Source organism: Triticum dicoccoides, chromosome 4A (assembly GCF_002162155.2).
Source record: "Triticum dicoccoides isolate Atlit2015 ecotype Zavitan chromosome 4A, WEW_v2.0, whole genome shotgun sequence".
NCBI lineage: Eukaryota > Viridiplantae > Streptophyta > Magnoliopsida > Poales > Poaceae > Triticum > Triticum dicoccoides.
Window position 1 is genome coordinate 28,459,027 of NC_041386.1, and position 18,342 is coordinate 28,477,368.

The 18,342-nt window shown below is 43.6% G+C and overlaps 1 protein-coding gene across 1 annotated transcript; it reads right to left on the minus strand.

Moving 5' to 3' along the window:
* Positions 1 to 2,558: 2,558 nt before the first annotated feature.
* On the minus strand, positions 2,559 to 7,017 carry LOC119284737 (cell division control protein 48 homolog E). Its single transcript, XM_037563899.1, has 9 exons — positions 6,841 to 7,017; positions 6,576 to 6,738; positions 5,779 to 6,007; positions 4,503 to 5,269; positions 4,179 to 4,400; positions 4,022 to 4,093; positions 3,653 to 3,934; positions 3,190 to 3,549; positions 2,559 to 3,063 (listed from the first exon to the last, which is right to left on the minus strand). The coding sequence occupies exons 1-9, from the start codon at positions 6,882 to 6,884 to the stop codon at positions 2,761 to 2,763; spliced, it is 2,442 nt and encodes an 813-aa protein (XP_037419796.1). The 5' UTR covers positions 6,885 to 7,017; the 3' UTR covers positions 2,559 to 2,760.
* Between the last annotated feature and the right edge of the window lie 11,325 nt (positions 7,018 to 18,342).

An 18,342-nucleotide genomic window follows, 5' to 3' on the forward strand; every position in this document is an offset into this window, starting at 1 on the left:
CCCGGTCGAGCAGCAGAAGGTCAGGCGGTCGCCTTATCCGCCACCGCCGCCAATGTGGTTCCTGATCTGCACCCTCATCACGTGGCGGGCGTGTCGGTTGCTTCCCACATTCACGCATGCCCAAAGAGGACAGAGCTCGCAGCGACTCAGCTGTGACGTACGGACGCCATGGAGCTCGCCAACAAGGTCCCCTCCCCTCTCTCGCCCCCTTCTCCTTTTCGATTCGATCTGGGTGTTGCACTGTTATTCCTCACACGGGCCCGATTTTCTTTTTTTCATGTGGGTCATCATCAAGGGCGGCTCACGAGCTCGTCAAGGCCTTGAGCTTCTAGCTCGTCCTCTGACGCTCTCACAGTGAGTTCTGGCTCAACTCCCTAGTGGTGAAGATGGAGCAGCGAAACAGCTCCATCCAATGGTTGCTCAAGTGGGACAAGAAGCCTAGCCCTCCCCTATCCAACCTGCCATTGGAGTTCTGTGAGACCCTGGCTGTCATCAAAGCCGAGCGCGACCACCATGAGAGGGTCCTCGTCGACTTCAAGCGTGAGGGTCATGCCTACGTCCGGATCGATGTCTTCAATGATGGCGACCCAAGTACAAAACTCCATACGAGACATGCAATGTCTTTTCGACGGGCACCCCCGGCGAGTGTTGGCTCGACTCCCTGCTCACCTTCTTCGCCATCTACTGTGTATGGAGAAAGAGAGAAAGGAGTTGGTTGATGCCCATGAGGTGTTAGATGTAATGCCACATAGAAAATGGAGGAGGAGAAGGACGAGGACAAGGAGGAAGACAAAGTCAATTCGCCCTCATGGCACTTTTTCTGCAACTCAACCTGACGGGTGGGCCCGACCAATTAGTGATGTCATCAAAGTCATTAGAATTTTCCATCCGTGTTTGTAGGCACTGTCAATTTTTTGGTGTCGTGGTTTTTGCAACGAATTGTAAAGTGTTGGTTTTTCGTTAATGATGCCGCTATTGTGATGGTTCTATGCATTTTACTCATGATACTAACATCACAACGAACACAAAATTAGTGTGCATCATCCCTCATATTACATTGTAGAGTAGGTCATGTATTCTCAAAAGAGAAAAAAGGAAATAAATAGTAGTAGATTCGCTAAAATCCGGTCTCGCAAATTTGATATAAGGGTTGCCTGTATAAAAATGTGGTAATGTGAGGCCTCCTGCGGAACAGATCATGTAAAATCGTCCCGTAAAACTGGACGATTCACGTACCACAAATTTTACGGAGCTTTGCAAATTCATGATTTTCAACAATATAAACTTAACAAAATCACAATATAAATCAAACTTATAAATGGTTCGGAATGCAAATCACAATTCAATATTATCTTCATTACAACAAATGTTTAAATTCAAATAATTAATACAACAAGAAATGGTCCACCAGGAAAATAGTTGTTCAAATCACACACAAATACATATAAAATTATTAAATAAAATGGGAGTCTATCTCCCATACAATTGTCATTGATGCTCAACAAGATCATTACGGAGCTGGTAGTGCATCGCATTGTTTTCAATCTTTTTATAGATCTCAAGAAATGCATTGATCTCATCCGGGTCCGTGGCAGGCTTCACACGGCTACCAACATTATCATAGTAAAACTAATTTTAAATCCCTCTCATCCTTAAGAATCATGTTGTCTGGAATTACACATGCAGAACTTGCAACACACCAAATACCCCCTCAATATCATTTGGGCTTGCTCCTTGTGCTTGGGCAAAAAAAATATGCTTCTTGATTTTTCGGGTCACTTATGGTCTTGACAAATGTTGACCATGGAGGATAAATACCATCAGCAAGATAATACCCCTGGTATAATCATGTTCATTGACGGTATAGTTGCAAGCCGGAGCTTTTCCACTAGCTACCTGAGCAAAAAGATGATATCGACGCAACACAGTGATATGATTGAAAGACCCTAGCAATCCAAAGAAGCAATGCCAAATCCACAAAGTCGTGTGAAGCCACGGCTTCGAGCACAATAGTTGGTTTACGTTTGTGGCGGTGTATTACCTTGCCCAAGCCACCAGCCAGTTCTTCCACCTCCAATGCATGCAATCCACACTTCCAAGCATCGCTGGCCATCCTCTTGCTTCATTCATCGCCATCAACTTCTCTGTGCCCTCCTTATTTGGACCTTGAAGTTACTCCGGATCAATATCTTCCCAAACATCTGCACACATTTGAGGGTGGTATCTTCTCCAATGCGAAGATACTCATTGATGTTGTCGTCCAGAATGACATGCAATCACTCGCATTGTCGCTGATATTTTTTGGTATGAACAAGCAAACCGGCAGCATTCCTCCAGCGAGTGAAGAAACAACAATTTTGCTTGCAAGCTTCAACGGTGCGAACAAAAGAAGACGAGCCGGATATGTCGGTACGCCAGCAAGTAGTTGTGGCTGAGAGCTTGGTTGCATAGAATGCAAAACCGGAAAACCGGACAAACCGGACAACCTATATGTCGACAAATAATTCTACTGCAGAGAGTATAAATCAAGAGGCGCATGATCAAAAGAGGCGTCCCCATCCAATAATCTCAAGCACTATTTTCAGCGCACATGAACACGGCATGACAAATGCAAAGCTACTCAAAGCAACATCACAGAAAAAAAGATAAAGCTGGAAATAACGGGCAGAACGATTAACTGTGCATCACAATATTAACTTAAGAACATAGTTCTTCCGTGTACTGCGTACCGGAGCACAACATCTACGAACGCGAAAGGATTTAGCTATATAAATCATCATCGTCAGCTGCTGCAGCAGCGGAAGCAAAAGGGTCGGCCGCAGCGGCAGAGGAAGCGCCCGCAGCCGGCTGATCAGGGAAACGGAACTCGCTGCCGAATCCACGAGACTGCTGCAGAGTCTGGGCAAAGGCCTGGTACTTGCGGATGTCGGCGTCGCTCACGCTCCGGCGCGCATACTTCATCGACTCCTCGAAGTGGGCAGCCCTGATCTCAGCAACCTCATCAACATCGTCCTCCTCCATGGCTTCAGGGTTGTCCTTCCTCCGCCTATCCCTCTCGATGTCCTGGAAGGACAAGTTCCATTAGACCACAGGTATAAAACAAGAGGGTTGTATGCCAGAAAATTAAGTGCTTCAAAAGGATTGATTTGCTAGTCCTACTGCAGATCAATTAATAGAAATTACTGGTACCTTCTCGATGTTCTCCCTGATGGCATACTTGCAAGCACGCTGGCAAATTTCAGTGATATCAGCACCGCTGAACCCTTGAGTGTACTTGGCAAGAGCACTCAGATCAATATCCTTGGCCAAAGGAGACTTTCTGAGGCAAGCTTTGAAGATCTGGTGCCTTGACTCGACATCAGGAAGAGGGATGTAAATAAGCTGATCAAGACGCCCTGGCCTAAGCAGGGCAGGGTCTATGATGTCTGGCCTGTTGGTAGCACCAATGATGAAGACGGTTTTCTTAGCATTCATGCCATCCATCTCAGTCAGCAGCTGGTTCAGCACTCTATCAGCAGCACCTCCAGCATCCCCACTGCTGCTTCCTCTCTGTAATATGGTCATTGTTATCAGCCATTATGAAATACAAAGAAAAAACTCACACAAATTCACACACACACACACACACACACACGGAGAGAGACTGACTGACCTGGGTAGCAATAGAGTCAAGCTCATCAAAGAAGAGCACACATGGTGCTGACCCCCTAGCCTTGTCGAAAATCTCACGCACATTGGCCTCACTCTCACCAAACCACATGGTAAGCAGCTCAGGCCCCTTGATACTGATGAAGTTAGCCTGGCACTCATTTGCAATTGCCTTGGCCAATAAGGTTTTACCACAACCAGGAGGGCCATAGAACAAAACACCCTTGGAAGGAGACATGCCAAACTTCTCAAATTTCTCCGGATGCTCCACAGGGTATTGAACAGTCTGCAAGAATTTCATTTTTGTTATACAACCTACAGCTAGAACACAGCAAATTTAAGAATAGAGATAAACATAACAGCAGCAAAATACCTCCTGCAACTCCCTTTTGACATTCTCCAGCCCACCAATATCTTCCCAAGAAACATTGGGAACCTCAACAACCTGATTTTCAGAAGATAAAAGGTGAGCTCTACAAAACATGCATATACAAAACAAAATTGACAAATAAAGTCAAAGAGATGCTCACAGTTTCACGGAGAGCAGACGGGTTGCTTGTCGTCAGGGCGGTCTTGAAATGGTCATTTGTCACAGCCATAGAGTTGAGTATCTCAGCATCTATTGTCTCGTCCTCAAGATCAATAATATCCATCTTCTCACGAATGCATTGGAGAGCAGCCTCGGTGCAAAGAGCAGCAAGATCAGCACCAACATACCCATGAGTATCCCTTGAAATATGTTCCAGTTCCACCTGCAATACAATTAGCAATGTCAATCAAGAAACGATTTCATCAAATTGAGCAATCACCCAGAAAGATATTGCATTCAAGGATTATTAATGAAGATCACTTACATCTTCAGCCAACTTCATGTTTTTGGTGTGAATCCTGAGAACCTCAAGGCGCCCAACTTCATCAGGGACTCCAATGTCGATCTCGCGGTCAAACCTACCAAATCTTCTGAGGGCAGGATCAATACTGTTTGGGCGGTTTGTAGCACCCATGACAATAACATGTGCACGGGATTTAAGCCCATCCATAAGAGTCAACAGCTGTGAAACAATACGCCTTTCAACTTCTCCATTGGTCTTCTCTCTCTTCGGGGCTATTGAATCAATCTCATCAATGAAGATGATTGATGGTGCATTCTTCTCTGCTTCTTCAAATGCCTTCCTGAGATTGCTCTCGCTTTCTCCTGCTAACTTGGACATAATTTCTGGGCCATTAATCAGAAAGAAGAACGCACCCGTCTCATTGGCAACAGCCCTTGCAATAAGGGTCTTCCCAGAGCCAGGTGGTCCAAACAGCAATATGCCCTTTGGAGGCTTCACGCCGATAGACTTGAAAAGTTGAGGGTGACGCAGTGGGAGTTCAACCAGTTCTCTGATCTGGGCCATTTGCTTCCTGACTCCACCTACATCATCGTAGCCAACATCATCAAGCCTCTCCTCATCCTCCCTCTTAACAGGCTCACCATCACAGAAGATCTCAGTGTCTGGTGCAACAATGCAATACTCTGCCGGGTCAGTCTCAATAACCTTGAACTCCACACTTCTCATACCACCCCTCACAAGGAAAAGGTCTCCCTTTCTCAAAGGACGGTAAGCTTCAAGGAAGTATGCTGAAAAGCATAAGACAAAGACAATATTAGTGAAAGGTTCTTGGATGCAACGAAGTAAGGATAGCAGATTGTAGACAGTAGATCATCCCAACAAAACAAAGGCATACCATGGATTCTTATATTCTAGTTTAAGTGTAGCATAAGGTACAGTGAATTAATGTATCATGATAATAGTTCAGTGGATAGCAGATTGTAGATCATCCCAACAAAATATGGCAAGGCATTTCAAGGTTTCTTATCGGTAGCAGCGTCAAAAAAGTGTAGCATAGGTACAATGGATTTCTTTATTTCAATGAAGATAGTTCAGGGTACACACAAATATTATATCATGGGGAAAAACACTATCCGTTTACACTTATAAACAAAGGTGTTGGCTTTAAAAGACTGTATAAACAAAGTTGTGAACAGCACACCAGAAAAACCCAGATGATATGCTAAGCACTGGAGGTTAACTAACTTAGGTCATGACAAAAGATAGGGAGAATATTAAAGTGATAAAGAAATCTCACGTTTCAAGAACGCGTCAAACAAGTTTCCAGTAATGCCTTCAACTGTGTCATCAATAGGAAGTGTGTGCACCCGCTTCCCGTATTTGACATCAGGGCATTGGTGAACAGACACCACGTCACCAAGTCGCACTCTCAAGTTCTTCCTGACGGTCTTGTTCATTCTGATCTTTGGCTCCTCACAAGTGTCATCTGCAAGCACAATGCAGATTGTGTCCTTCCTTTTCTTACCCTGTAAGACAGTGATCCTAAATGTCAGGAGGCATGAATGAAGAACTAGTAGCTCGCTGCTAAAATAATAATAATTATCATATAGCGCCAATACAGAGAAGCATCCAAACTTCAAACATGTTCCAATCTAGGAGTACATCTTGCCCCACAGAATCATAGAAGGTTATGATTATAAAAATACCAACTGCAGTACACATTGCGGTGTCCATGGTAAACAAAAATACACATCAATCAATATATTACCATATTCCAAACAGGGGGTACCTCAATTACATCACGCAATGGTACTGTAGTGCTTAGGAAATACTAGTGCATAAAGGAGAAAGCTTTTAACTCCCAGGAGTCCACAGTTATTAACTCCAAATCCATTGGTATTAATTAAGCAACCTAATCGCATCAACCAGCTAAGATACATACTAGATATATGCAGCTATCCAGACCCCAGTAAGTAAAGCAGTGTGGCCAACCACACCTTAAACTCTGTCTGGCCAGTAGAGAAGCAGCTAAGTAAATAATACACTAAGAGGAAGTGATTAGAAACAACCGAGGCCCTGGGATGTGGCGCGTACCTTAAGAAGGACCGTGTCACCGCGGAAGAGCTGGAGCTTCTCCATGGTGTCGGGGTGGAGGGCGACGACGGAGTTGTCATCGTTGGTGGCCTCGTCGACGACGAGGCGGTTAGGGGACTTCTTCCGCTCTAGAATCGCCGTCGAGTAGTCCTTCTTCGACTTGCTGCGGCCGCCCCAACAACAAAAACGAAAAATCAGCAAAACAATCGGCCAGATCGGAAAGCGCAGGAGAACCGAGGAGCCCTAGATCGGCGCGGGATCTTACGGATCGGAGGAGGAGGCCTCGCCCTGCGGCGTCGGGGCGGCCATGCGGGCGGATCCGGGGTTCGCCGGCGCCGCTAGGTCTCTCGGCGGGGCTGCTGCTGCGGGGGGTTGCGGATATCCTTCGTTCCGCCTTGGGAAGTGAAGGAGGTGGGCGAGAGAGAGGGGATTACTTCGCCATTATTTATAGCTTCTTTCGTGCGCGGAGGGGTTTGGGATTTTCTCCCCTCGGCGACTCGGGCTCCGGTGCGGGAGTTGTACACGGACGCCATGACGTGCGGGTCCGGGACGCCCGGGGCCCGCCTGGCGGGCTCTGTGACGGCTCCGGGCCTGGGTCGCGCGGGCCGCGCCGGAAGGCTCTGGAAGGCGTGGTCGTCTCGTGTGTGCGCGAGGAAACAGTGGTTGGTTGGGTGATGGCGATCGGATGGATGGGAGGGAGATGATCTCGGTTGACAAGTTTGGTAATCTTGAGAGCATCTCCAAGATGATGTATAATAACTCCCGCAAAAAAAGAAAGAGATAATGTATAATAAGGCATTCAAAAGAAGTTTTATTAGGGCATCTGAAATTTTTTCTCTCGCAAGAGATGATGTAAAACTGGTGCTCACAAAACTGTCGTTTGGTGTATTTGAAGTTTCTTATTTTTGCGAAAAGGATTAGATATATTATAAAGATTCAGCGGAGGTACAAAACACCTCAAACATAATAAAAAAATAGACCATGAACCACCGAACGACCATTGTTGCCTCCAGGACGAGCCGCCGACATGTCGCTGTCGCCGCTCTCATACTGCGGCCAGCCTGACCTTGTCGATGACAGCCGGAAAGTTTTTCAGCTATGAATAATATCAAACACATTTGAAATGAATCCAAAACACAAATAGTAATACTTAATTATTACATGGTCAATCAATCTTTAACATAAAAAGTCTACACCAACTTCATCAAACTTAACACAAAGTTCATCACACGTGACATGAAACATATAGATGAAACTAATGGTTTTGTTGTCCATTCTATACCCACCACTCATTGATGAGATCTCTTTGAAGATCTCCATGCTTATCCAAATCTTGAATGGCATGGTACACTTCTATTGGAGATATGCCCTAGAGGCAATCATGTATGATGATATTTTCTAATGTGTTTATCCATGGCTTGATAATTTACAAGTATTTGCAAAGTGTTTTTACTTGGTTTTCACCAGACTCGTACCGCTTCTCGATTATTTATAACGCTAATCCTTCAAAAGAGAATAAATTTCTTTTTTTCATTGTTTGGTAGGAAGGAGACCAAGAATCACGGCAAATCAAGTCAAATGGAGCAACTTTCATGTTGAAGGCCAAGCCATTAAGCAAGACAGAACAAAAGATGACCTTCCATGCGAGCGCACCCGCTCGCATGGATGGTCATATGAGGCACCAGTAGCTCCACCACATCTATACAAGACACTTCCGTGAAGGGAGAGAGGACATCAGAGAACCCTAGCCGCCGCCACCGCAACCAGAACAGAGAGAGAAGGGATCCGGAGAACCACCAAAGATCTTCTTAGTTTTGGTCCTTTCATCTCCACCATCATTTTCACCCTTCACTATTGTAAGAGGAATTCCAAGTTGTAAGAACGACTTGTAAACTCTATTCATACTCATCTGGAGTCAAGGTTGTTTGAATCATTCATTTCATTGTGGATCTTCCTTTTGTTATTGATATGGTTCATGTTAGTTCATTATCATTCATTTCATTGTGGATCTTCCTTGTTGTTATTGATATGGTTCACGTTGGTTCATTATCCAAGATGATTGGTTATTCTCTTATGATGCATGAGTAGTTCCCCCTAGGCGTGGGAGATGTAGGTGAGTGATAGGATTCATTTGTGCTTGATCTATATGTCGTCATGTATGTTTGTAATCTTATGATCTATCTAGTAAGTTGTTATACTGTGGTGAACTCTATGTGTTTTGTCCAGTTTAAGGGCACACGCACCATTATCTCAAGACCTACACAACTAACACATATTGTTTAGGAAATCTGCGACCTCTGACGTGACAGGTGGAGACATCTATGAGGACCGAAGACAATATGAGATAACAGTGATCCATTAAACTTAATGCTTGGTTCCGGTCTAAGGACCTTAATCATGGAGACGACCACTCTATGGCAATGGCGAAGAAGGACCCTAGAATGGAACGTAATCCCGTGAGGAGGAGTTCCATGACCTTAGGGTGATTCACATATTGAACAAACAAATCAAACAATATAATCATGATACAAGGTAACTGGCACACTTGATATACAACATGAACTGAATTCTCTCCGTGCCTAACCTTTCCATTGCAGGAAACACAACTTTAGTTTTCATTTTATTTATGTTCTTCACTTTAAAGTGTTATTACTCTCGTTGATATGAACTCATTCTATTTACTACTCTGGTTTATTTGTTATCTTGGGACAGTAACAGTGTTTGCGGATCACAAACAAAATACTTCACATAAGAATTGTGACAACGTGTGTGTGATGGATATGCTACTTATAAATACTCTCATTTGCTCTTATTGGGGCGATAACTAATTGGGATGCTTCCACAAAAGTGCTACACCACCCCGTGTGTCTTGCAGGCCATCAAGCATTTTCTGGCACCGTTGTTAGGGAGCTAAGCACAGATTATTTGTTTCATAACTATTTTGCAGATGTTGTTATTGTAGATGCTTCCTATTTCCCGTTTTCCTTAGGAGCAACAAGCTTCATTAACAGAAAAATACAAAAAGAATAAGACTATTGAGCTTAACACTTTGTTTTGTGGAAATGTTGACTACTCAGCCACCAGAAAAATCTATGAGAGCACTATGTCTCCATTCATGGGCTCAAGAACACCCATAGTTTATCCTACCAACTATGCAATTGCGTATTCAATTGACTATGATGTTATTGTTGGGAAACGTTGCGTGGAAAACAAAACAAAATTCCACGCACAGTCAAGATCTATCCATGGAGATGCATAACAACGACAGGGGAGAGTGTGTCTACGTACCCTCGTAGACCGTAAACGGAAGCGTTTATTAACACGGTTGATGTAGTCGAACTTCTTCACGGTCCAACCAATCGAGTACCAGACGTACGACACCTCCGCGTTCAGCGCACGTTCAGCTTGGTGACGTCCTTGCCTTCTTGATCCAGTAAGACGCCGAAGCAGTGGATGAGTTTTAGCAGCACGATGGCGTGGTGACGGTGATGGTGATGCTACCTCCACAGGGCTTCGCCTAAGCACTCCGAAAATATGACCGAGGGACGAAACTATGGAGAGGCGTGATACGTCTCCATCGTATCTACTTTTCCAAACTCTTTTGCCCTTGTTTTGGACTCTAATTTTCATGATTTGAATGGAACTAACTCGGACTGACGATGTTTTCAGCAGAATTGCCATGGTGTTATTTTTGTGCAGAAATAGAAGTTCTCGGAATGACCTGAAACTTCACGGAGATCATTTTTGGAATAAATAAAAAATATTGGCGAAAGAAACAACCGAAGGGGACCCACACCCTGTCCACAAGGGTGGAGGGCGCGCCCTCTATCCTTGTGGGTCCCACAGACCTCCACCGACCTCAACTCCAACTCCATATATTTACGTTCGGGGAGAAAAAAATCAAAGAGAAGGATTCATCATGTTTTACGATACGGAGCCAACGCCACCGCCTGTTCTTCCTCGGGAGGGCAGATCTGGAGTCCATTTTGGGTTCCGGAGAGGGGGAATCGTCGCCATCGTCATCATCAACCATCCTCCATCACCAATTTCATGATGCTCACCGCCGTGCATGAGTAATCCCATCGGTAGGCTTGCTGGACGGTGACGGGTTGGATGAGATTTACCATGTAATCGAGTTAGTTTTGTTAGGGTTTGATTCCTAGTATCCACTATGTTCTAAGATTGATGTTGCTATGACTTTGTTATGCCTAATGCTTGTCACTAGGGTACGAGTGCCATGATTTCAGATCTGAACCTATTATGTTTTTATGAATATATTTGTGTTCTTGATCCTATCTTGCAAGTTATAGTCACCTACTACGTGTTATGATCCGACAACCTTGGAGTGACAATAGTCGAGACACTTCCCGGTGATGACCGTAGTTTGAGGAGTTCATGTATTCACTAAGTGCTAATTCTTTGGCCTGGTACTCTATTAAAAGGAGGCCTCAATATCCCTTAGTTTCCAATAGGACCCCGCTGCCACGAGATGGTAGAACAAAATATGTCATGCAAGTTCTTTTCCATAAGCACGTATGACTATATTCGAAATACATGCCTACATTATATTGATGAATTGGATCTAGTTCTGTGTCACACTATGTTGTAACTGTTGAATGATGAATGCCATCCGACATAATTATCCATCACTGATCCATTGCCTACGAGCTCATTTCATATTGATCTTTGCTAAGTTACTTTTCCTTTGCCATTGTTACGATTACTACAAAACTGCTACTGTTACTTTTGCCATCGTTACCGTTACTTCCATACTACTTTGCTACTAAATATTTTGTTGTAGATATTAAGTCTTTCAGGTGTGGTTAAATTGACAACTCAGCTGCTAATATTCGAGAATAATTTTTGATTCCCCTTGTGTCGAATCAATAAATTTGGGTTGAATAATCTACCCTCGAAAATTGTTGTGATCCCCTATACTTGTGGGTTATCAAGACCTTTTTATGGCGACGTTGCCGGGGAGCATAGCTCTATTCTCTGAGTCACTTTGGATTTATATCTATTGATAACTATGAGGAATTTGAAAGATCAAAGAACCAAGATTTTCCCCTCAACTATGAGGGAGGGTAAGGAACTGCCATCTAGCTCTGCACTTGATTCACCTTCTATTTTTTGAGTAAACTTGCGACACCTACACCTGCTACTGATTCTGATATGTCGCATGTTATTAATGATGCCACTTCTACTATGCATGATGCTTATGATGAAAATACTTCTCTGCTTGATAATACTGTGCCACTTGGTGCATTTCTTGATGAACAACTTGCTAGGGTTAGAGAGAATGAAATTACTGAAACTGATGATACTATTGAAACTGAAGATTATGATTCTCCCCCTAGATATGAATTGCCTGTTGTACCTGGGGGTTAGATTATTAATGAGGAAACTGCTAGAGACTTTCTTGCTTGTAATTAATGATAGAGACGATCTTAAGAAACTGCTAGCTGAAAGGAAAGTCTTTGAATGTTAGAATGCATTATGACCCTATGTTTGCTACTTCACCAATATTTGTTACTGATAAGGATTATGAATTCTCTGTCGATCCTGAGTTAATTACTTTGGTAGAATCTGATCCTTTCTATGGTTATGAATCTGAAACTGTTGTGGCACATCTTACTAAATTCAATGATATAGCCACCCTATTTGCTCATGAGGAAAAAATTCACTATTACTATATTCTTAAGTTGTTTCCTTTCTCTTTAAAGGGTGATGCTAAGTTATGGTTTAATTCTCTTGCTCCTGGTTGTGTGCGTAGTCCCCAGGATATGATATACTACTTCTCTCAAAAATATTTTCCTGCTCATAAGAAACAAGCTGCCCTACGGGAAATATTTAACTTTGTGCAAATTGAAGAAGAGAGTCTCCCACAAGCTTGGGGGAGGCTTCTCCAATTACTTAATGCTTTGCTGATCATCCTATCAAGAAAAATGAAATACTTGATATCTTTTATAATGGACTAACCGATGCTTCCAGAGACCACCTGATAGTTGTGATGGTTGTGTTTTGCTACCTCTTGAGCATGCGTTGGTTTTCCCTTGAAGAGGAAAGGGTGATGCAGCAAAGTAGCGTAAGTATTTCCCTCAGTTTTGAGAACCAAGGTATCAATCCAGAAGGAGATAACGCACAAGTCACCTAGTACCTGCACAAATAATCAAGAACCTTGCAACCAACACGATAAAGAGGTTGTCAATCCCTTCACAGTCACTCGCAAAAGTGAGATCTAATAAAGATAGTAAAGTAAATATTTTTGGTATTTTTGTTGTATAGATTGGAAAGTAAAGATTGCAAAATAGTAAACGAGATGCGATGTAAATAAAAGAGATGCAATATAATAAGAAAGAGATCCGGGGGCCATAGGTTTCACTAGAGGCTTCTCTCAAGATAGCATGTATTACGGTGGGTGAACAAATTACTGTCGAGCAATTGATAGAAAAGCGCATAGTTATGAAGATATCTAAGGCAATGATCATGAATATAGGCATCACGTCTGTGTCAAGTAGATCGAAATGATTCTGCATCTACTACTATTACTCCACACATCGACCTCTATCTAGCATGCATCTAGAGTATCAAGTTCATAAGAACATAGTGAAGCATTAAGCAAGATGACACAATGTAGAGGGATAAACTCAAACAATATGATATAAACCCCATCTTGTTATCCTCGATGGAAACAATACAATACGTGCCTTGCTGCCCCTACTTTCACTAGGAAAGGACACTGCAAGATTGAACCCAAAGCTAAGCACTTCTCCCATTGCAAGAAAGATCAATCCAGTAGGCCAAACTAAACCAATAATTCAAAGAGACTTGCAAAGATATCAAATCATGCATATAATAATTCAGAGAAGAACCAAATAATATTCATAGATAATCTTGTTCATAAACCCACAATTCATCGGATCTCGGCAAACACACCGCAAAAGAGTATTACATCAAATAGATCTCCAAGAACATCAAGGAGAACTTTGTATTGAGAATCAAAGAGAGAGAAGAAAGCCATCTAGCTAATAACTATGGACCCAAAGGTCTGTGGTAAACTACTCACACTTCATCGGAGAGGCAATGGTGTTGATGTAGAAGCCCTCCGTGATCGATTCCCCCTCCGGCAGATCGCGGGAAGAGGCCCCAAGATTGTGACGCCCCGGATTCAATCGTACACTAATCATACACGCAAACGTGTACGATCAAGATCAGGGACTCACGGGAAGATATCACAACACAACTCTACAAATAAAATAAGTCATACAAGCATCATATTAAAGCCAGGGGCCTCGAGGGCTCGAGTACAAGAGCTCGATCATAGACGAGTCAGCGGAAGCAACCATATCTGAGTACAGACATAAGTTAAACAAGTTTGCCTTAAGAAGGCTAGCACAAACTGGGATACAAATCGAAAGAGGCACAGGCCTCCTGCCTAGGATCCTCCTAAACTACTCTTGGTCGTCGTGAGCGGCCTGCACGTAGTAGTAGGCACCTCCAGTGTAGCAGGAGTCGTCGTCAACGGTGGCGTCTTGCTCCTGGACTCCAACGTCTGGTCGCAACAATCGGGTATAGAAGGGGGAAAGGGGGGATCAAAGCAACCGTGAGTACTCATCCAAAGTACTCGCAAGCAAGGAGCTACACTACATATGCATGCATTGGTATCAAATGGAAAAGGGGTATCATATGTGGACTGAACTGCAGAATGCCGGAATAAGAGGGGGATAGCTAGTCCTATCGAAGACTACGCTTCTGGCCACCTCCATCTTGCAGCACGTAGAAGAGAGTGTTGGGGAACGTAGTAATTTCAAAAAAAATCCTACGTACACGCAAGATCATGGTGATGCATAGCAATGAGAGGGGAGAGTGTTGTCTATGTACCCTCGTGCGGAAGCGTTATATCAATGCGGTTGATGTAGTCGTACGTCTTCACGTCCGACCGATCCAAGTACCGAAAGCACGGCAGCTCCGAGTTCTGCACACGTTCGGCTCGGTGACGTCCTCGCCTTCTTGATCCAGCAAGAGGGGCGAAGTAGTAGATGAGTTCCGACAGCACGACGGTGTGGTGACGGTGTTGGTGAAGAACAATCTCCGCAGGGCTTCGCCTAAGCACTACGAAAACTATGACAGAGGATAAACTAGAGGGGACGGGGTTGCTGGCACACGGCTTGGTGTTTCTTGATGTGTCTTGGGTGCTAGCCCTACCCCTCTATTTATATGTTGAGCCTTGAGGTTGAAACTTGGAGTAAAAGCCTCCACAAAGTCGGTTTCACCCAAAAAGCAAGAGTCCTCGGACTCCAGGGCCAGACGCCAGGGTTCCCGGCGTCCGGACCCAGACGCCAGGGACCCTGGCGTCTGGCCCCTGGACTCCGCAAAACTTCCTTTTGCGCTTTCCAAAAACTTTGTGGGCTTTCCCCTTTGGCCCAAATAAAGTGTTCTCGTACCCAAACATTTCGGGAAACATCCGGAACCCCTTCCGGTGATTTCCGGAACCCTTCCGGTGACCAAACACTATTATCCCATATATCAAACTTTATCTCCGGACCATTCCGGAGTTCCTCGTCATGTCCGTGATCTCATCCCAGACTCCGAACAACATTCGGTCATCAACATACATAACTCATATAGTACTATATTGTTAACGAACATTAAGCGTGCGGACCCTACAGGTTCGAGAACTATGTAGACATGACCGAGACACCTCTCTGGTCAATAACCAATAGCGGGACCTGGATGCCCATATTGGCTCCTACATATTCTACGAAGATCTTTATCGGTCAGACCGCATAACAACATACGTTGTTCCCTTTGTCATCGGTATGTTACTTACACGAGATTTGATCGTTGGTATCTCAATACCTAGTTCAATCTCGTTACCGGCAAGTCTCTTTAGTCGTTCCATAATACATCATCCCGCAACTAACTCATTAGTTGCAATGCTTGCAAGGCTTATAGTGATGTGCATTACCAAGTGGGCCCAAAGATACCTCTCCAACAATCGGAGTGACAAATCCTAATCTCGAAATACGCCAACCCAACAAGTACCTTTGGAGACACCTGTAGAGCACCTTTATAATCACCCAGTTACGTTGTGACGTTTGGTGGCACACAAAGTGTTCCTCCGGTAAACGGGTGTTGCATAATCTCATAGTCATAGGAACATGTATAAGTCATGAAGAAAGCAATAGCAACAAACTAAACGATCGAGTGCTAAGCTAACGGAAAGGGTCAAGTCAATCACATCATTCTCCTAATGATGTGATCCCGTTAATCAAATGACAACTCATGTCTATGGTTAGGAAACTTAACCATCTTTGATCAACGAGCTAGTTAAGTAGAGGCATACTAGTGACACTCTGTTTGTCTATGTATTCACACATGTATTATGTTTCCGATTAATAAAATTCTAGCATGAATAATAAACATTTATCATGAAATAAGGAAATAAATAATAACTTCATTATTGCCTCTAGGGCATATTTCCTTCAGTCTCCCACTTGCACTAGAGTCAATAATCTAGATTACACAGTAATGATTCTAACACCCATGGAGCCTTGGTGCTGATCATGTTTTGCTCGTGGAAGAGGCTTGGTCTATGGGTCTGCAACATTCAGATCCATATGTATCTTGCAAATTTCTATGTCTCCCACCTGGACTAAATCCTGGATGGAATTGAAGCGTCTCTTGATGTGCTTGGTTCTCTTGTGAAATCTGGATTCCTTTGCCAAGGCAATTGCACCAGTATTGTCACAAAAGATTTTCATTGGACCCGATGCACTAGGTATGACCCCTAGATCGGATATGAACTCCTTCATCCAGACTCCTTCATTTGCTGCTTCCGAAGCAGCTATGTACTCCGCTTCACACGTAGATCCCGCCACGACGCTTTGTTTAGAACTGCACCAATTGACAGCTCCACCGTTTAATATAAACACGTATCTGGTTTGCGATTTAGAATCGTCCGGATCAGTGTCAAAGCTTGCGTCAACGTAACCATTTACGTTGACCTCTTTGTCACCTCCATAAACGAGAAACATATCCTTAGTCCTTTTCGGGTATTTCAGGCTGTTCTTGACCGCTGTCCAGTGATCCACTCCTGGATTACTTTGGTACCTTCCTGCTAGACTTATAGCAAGGCACACATCAGGTCCGGTACACAACATTGCATACATGATAGAGCCTATGGCTGAAGCATAGGGAACATCTTTCATCTTCTCTCTATCTTCTGCAGTGGTCGGGCATTGAGTCTTACTCAACTTCACACCTTGTAACACAGGCAAGAACCCTTTATTTGCTTGATCCATTTTGAACTTTTTCAAAACTTTGTCAAGGTATGTGCTTTGTGAAAGTCCAATTAGGCGTCTTGATCTATCTCTATAGATCTTGATGCCCAATATGTAAGCAGCTTCACCGAGGTCTTTCATAGAAAAACTTTTATTCAAGTATCCCTTTATGCTATCCAGAAATTCTATGTCATTTCCAATTAGTAATATGTCATCCACATATAATATCAGAAATGCTACAGAGCTCCCACTCACTTTCTTGTAAATATAGGCTTCTCCAAAAGTCTGTACAAAACCAAATGCTTTGATCACAGTATCAAAGCGTTTATTCCAACTCCGAGAGGCTTGCACCAGTCCATAAATGGATCACTGGAGCTTGCACACTTTGTTAGCTCCCTTTGGATCGACAAAACCTTCCGGTTGCATCATATACAACTCTTCTTCTAGAAATCCATTCAGGAATGCAGTTTTGACATCCATCTACCAAATTTCATAATCATAAAATGCGGCAATCGCTAACATGATTCAGACAGACTTAAGCATCACTACAGGTGAGAAGGTCTCATCGTAGTCAATCCCTTGAACTTGTCGAAAACCTTTCGCAACAAGTCGAGCTTTGTAGACAGTAACATTACCGTCAGCGTCAGTCTTCTTCTTGAAGATCCATTTATTCTCAATTGCTTGCCGATCAACGGGCAAGTCAACCAAAGTCCACACTTTGTTCTCATACATGGATCCCATCTCAAATTTCATGGCTTCTAGCCATTTTGCGGAATCTGGGCTCACCATCGCTTCTTCATAGTTCGTAGGTTCATCATGATCTAGTAGCATGACTTCCAGAACAGGATTACCGTACCACTCTGGTGCGGATCTTACTCTGGTTGATCTACGAGGTTCAGTAATAACTTGATCTGAAGTTCCATGATCATCATCATTAACTTCCTCGCTAATTGGTGTAGGTGTCACAGAAACCGGTTTCTGTGATGAACTACTTTCCAATAAGGGAGCAGGTACAGTTACCTCATCAAGTTCTACTTTCCTCCCACTCACTTCTTTCGAGAGAAACTCCTTCTCTAGAAAGGATCCATTCTTAGCAACGAATGTCTTGCCTTCAGATCTATGATAGAAGGTGTACCCAACATTCTCCTTTGGGTATCCTATGAAGACACATTTCTCCGATTTGGGTTCGAGCTTATCAGGTTGAAGCTTTTTCACATAAGCATCGCAGCCCCAAACTTTAAGAAACGACAACTTTGGTTTCTTGCCAAACCACGGTTCATAAGGCGTCGTCTCAACGGATTTCGATGGTGCCCTATTTAACATGAATGCGGCCGTCTCTAAAGCATAACCCCAAAACGATAGCGGTAAATCAGTAAGATACATCATAGATCGCACCATATCTAGTAAGGTACGATTACGACATTCGGACACACCATTACGCTGTGGTGTTCCGGGTGGCATGAGTTGCGAAACTATTCCGCTTT

Excerpts from the sequence above, each read along its gene's own strand:
- LOC119284737 (XM_037563899.1), bottom strand. The coding sequence starts at position 6,884 with ATGGCCGCCCCGACGCCGCAGGGCGAGGCCTCCTCCTCCGATCC. Across the intron at positions 6,008-6,575 it reads GTGACACGGTCCTTCTTAAG|GGTAAGAAAAGGAAGGACAC; the intron begins GTACGCGCCACA and ends ACTGTCTTACAG. Across the intron at positions 4,094-4,178 it reads CGTCTGCTCTCCGTGAAACT|GTTGTTGAGGTTCCCAATGT; the intron begins GTGAGCATCTCT and ends TCTGAAAATCAG.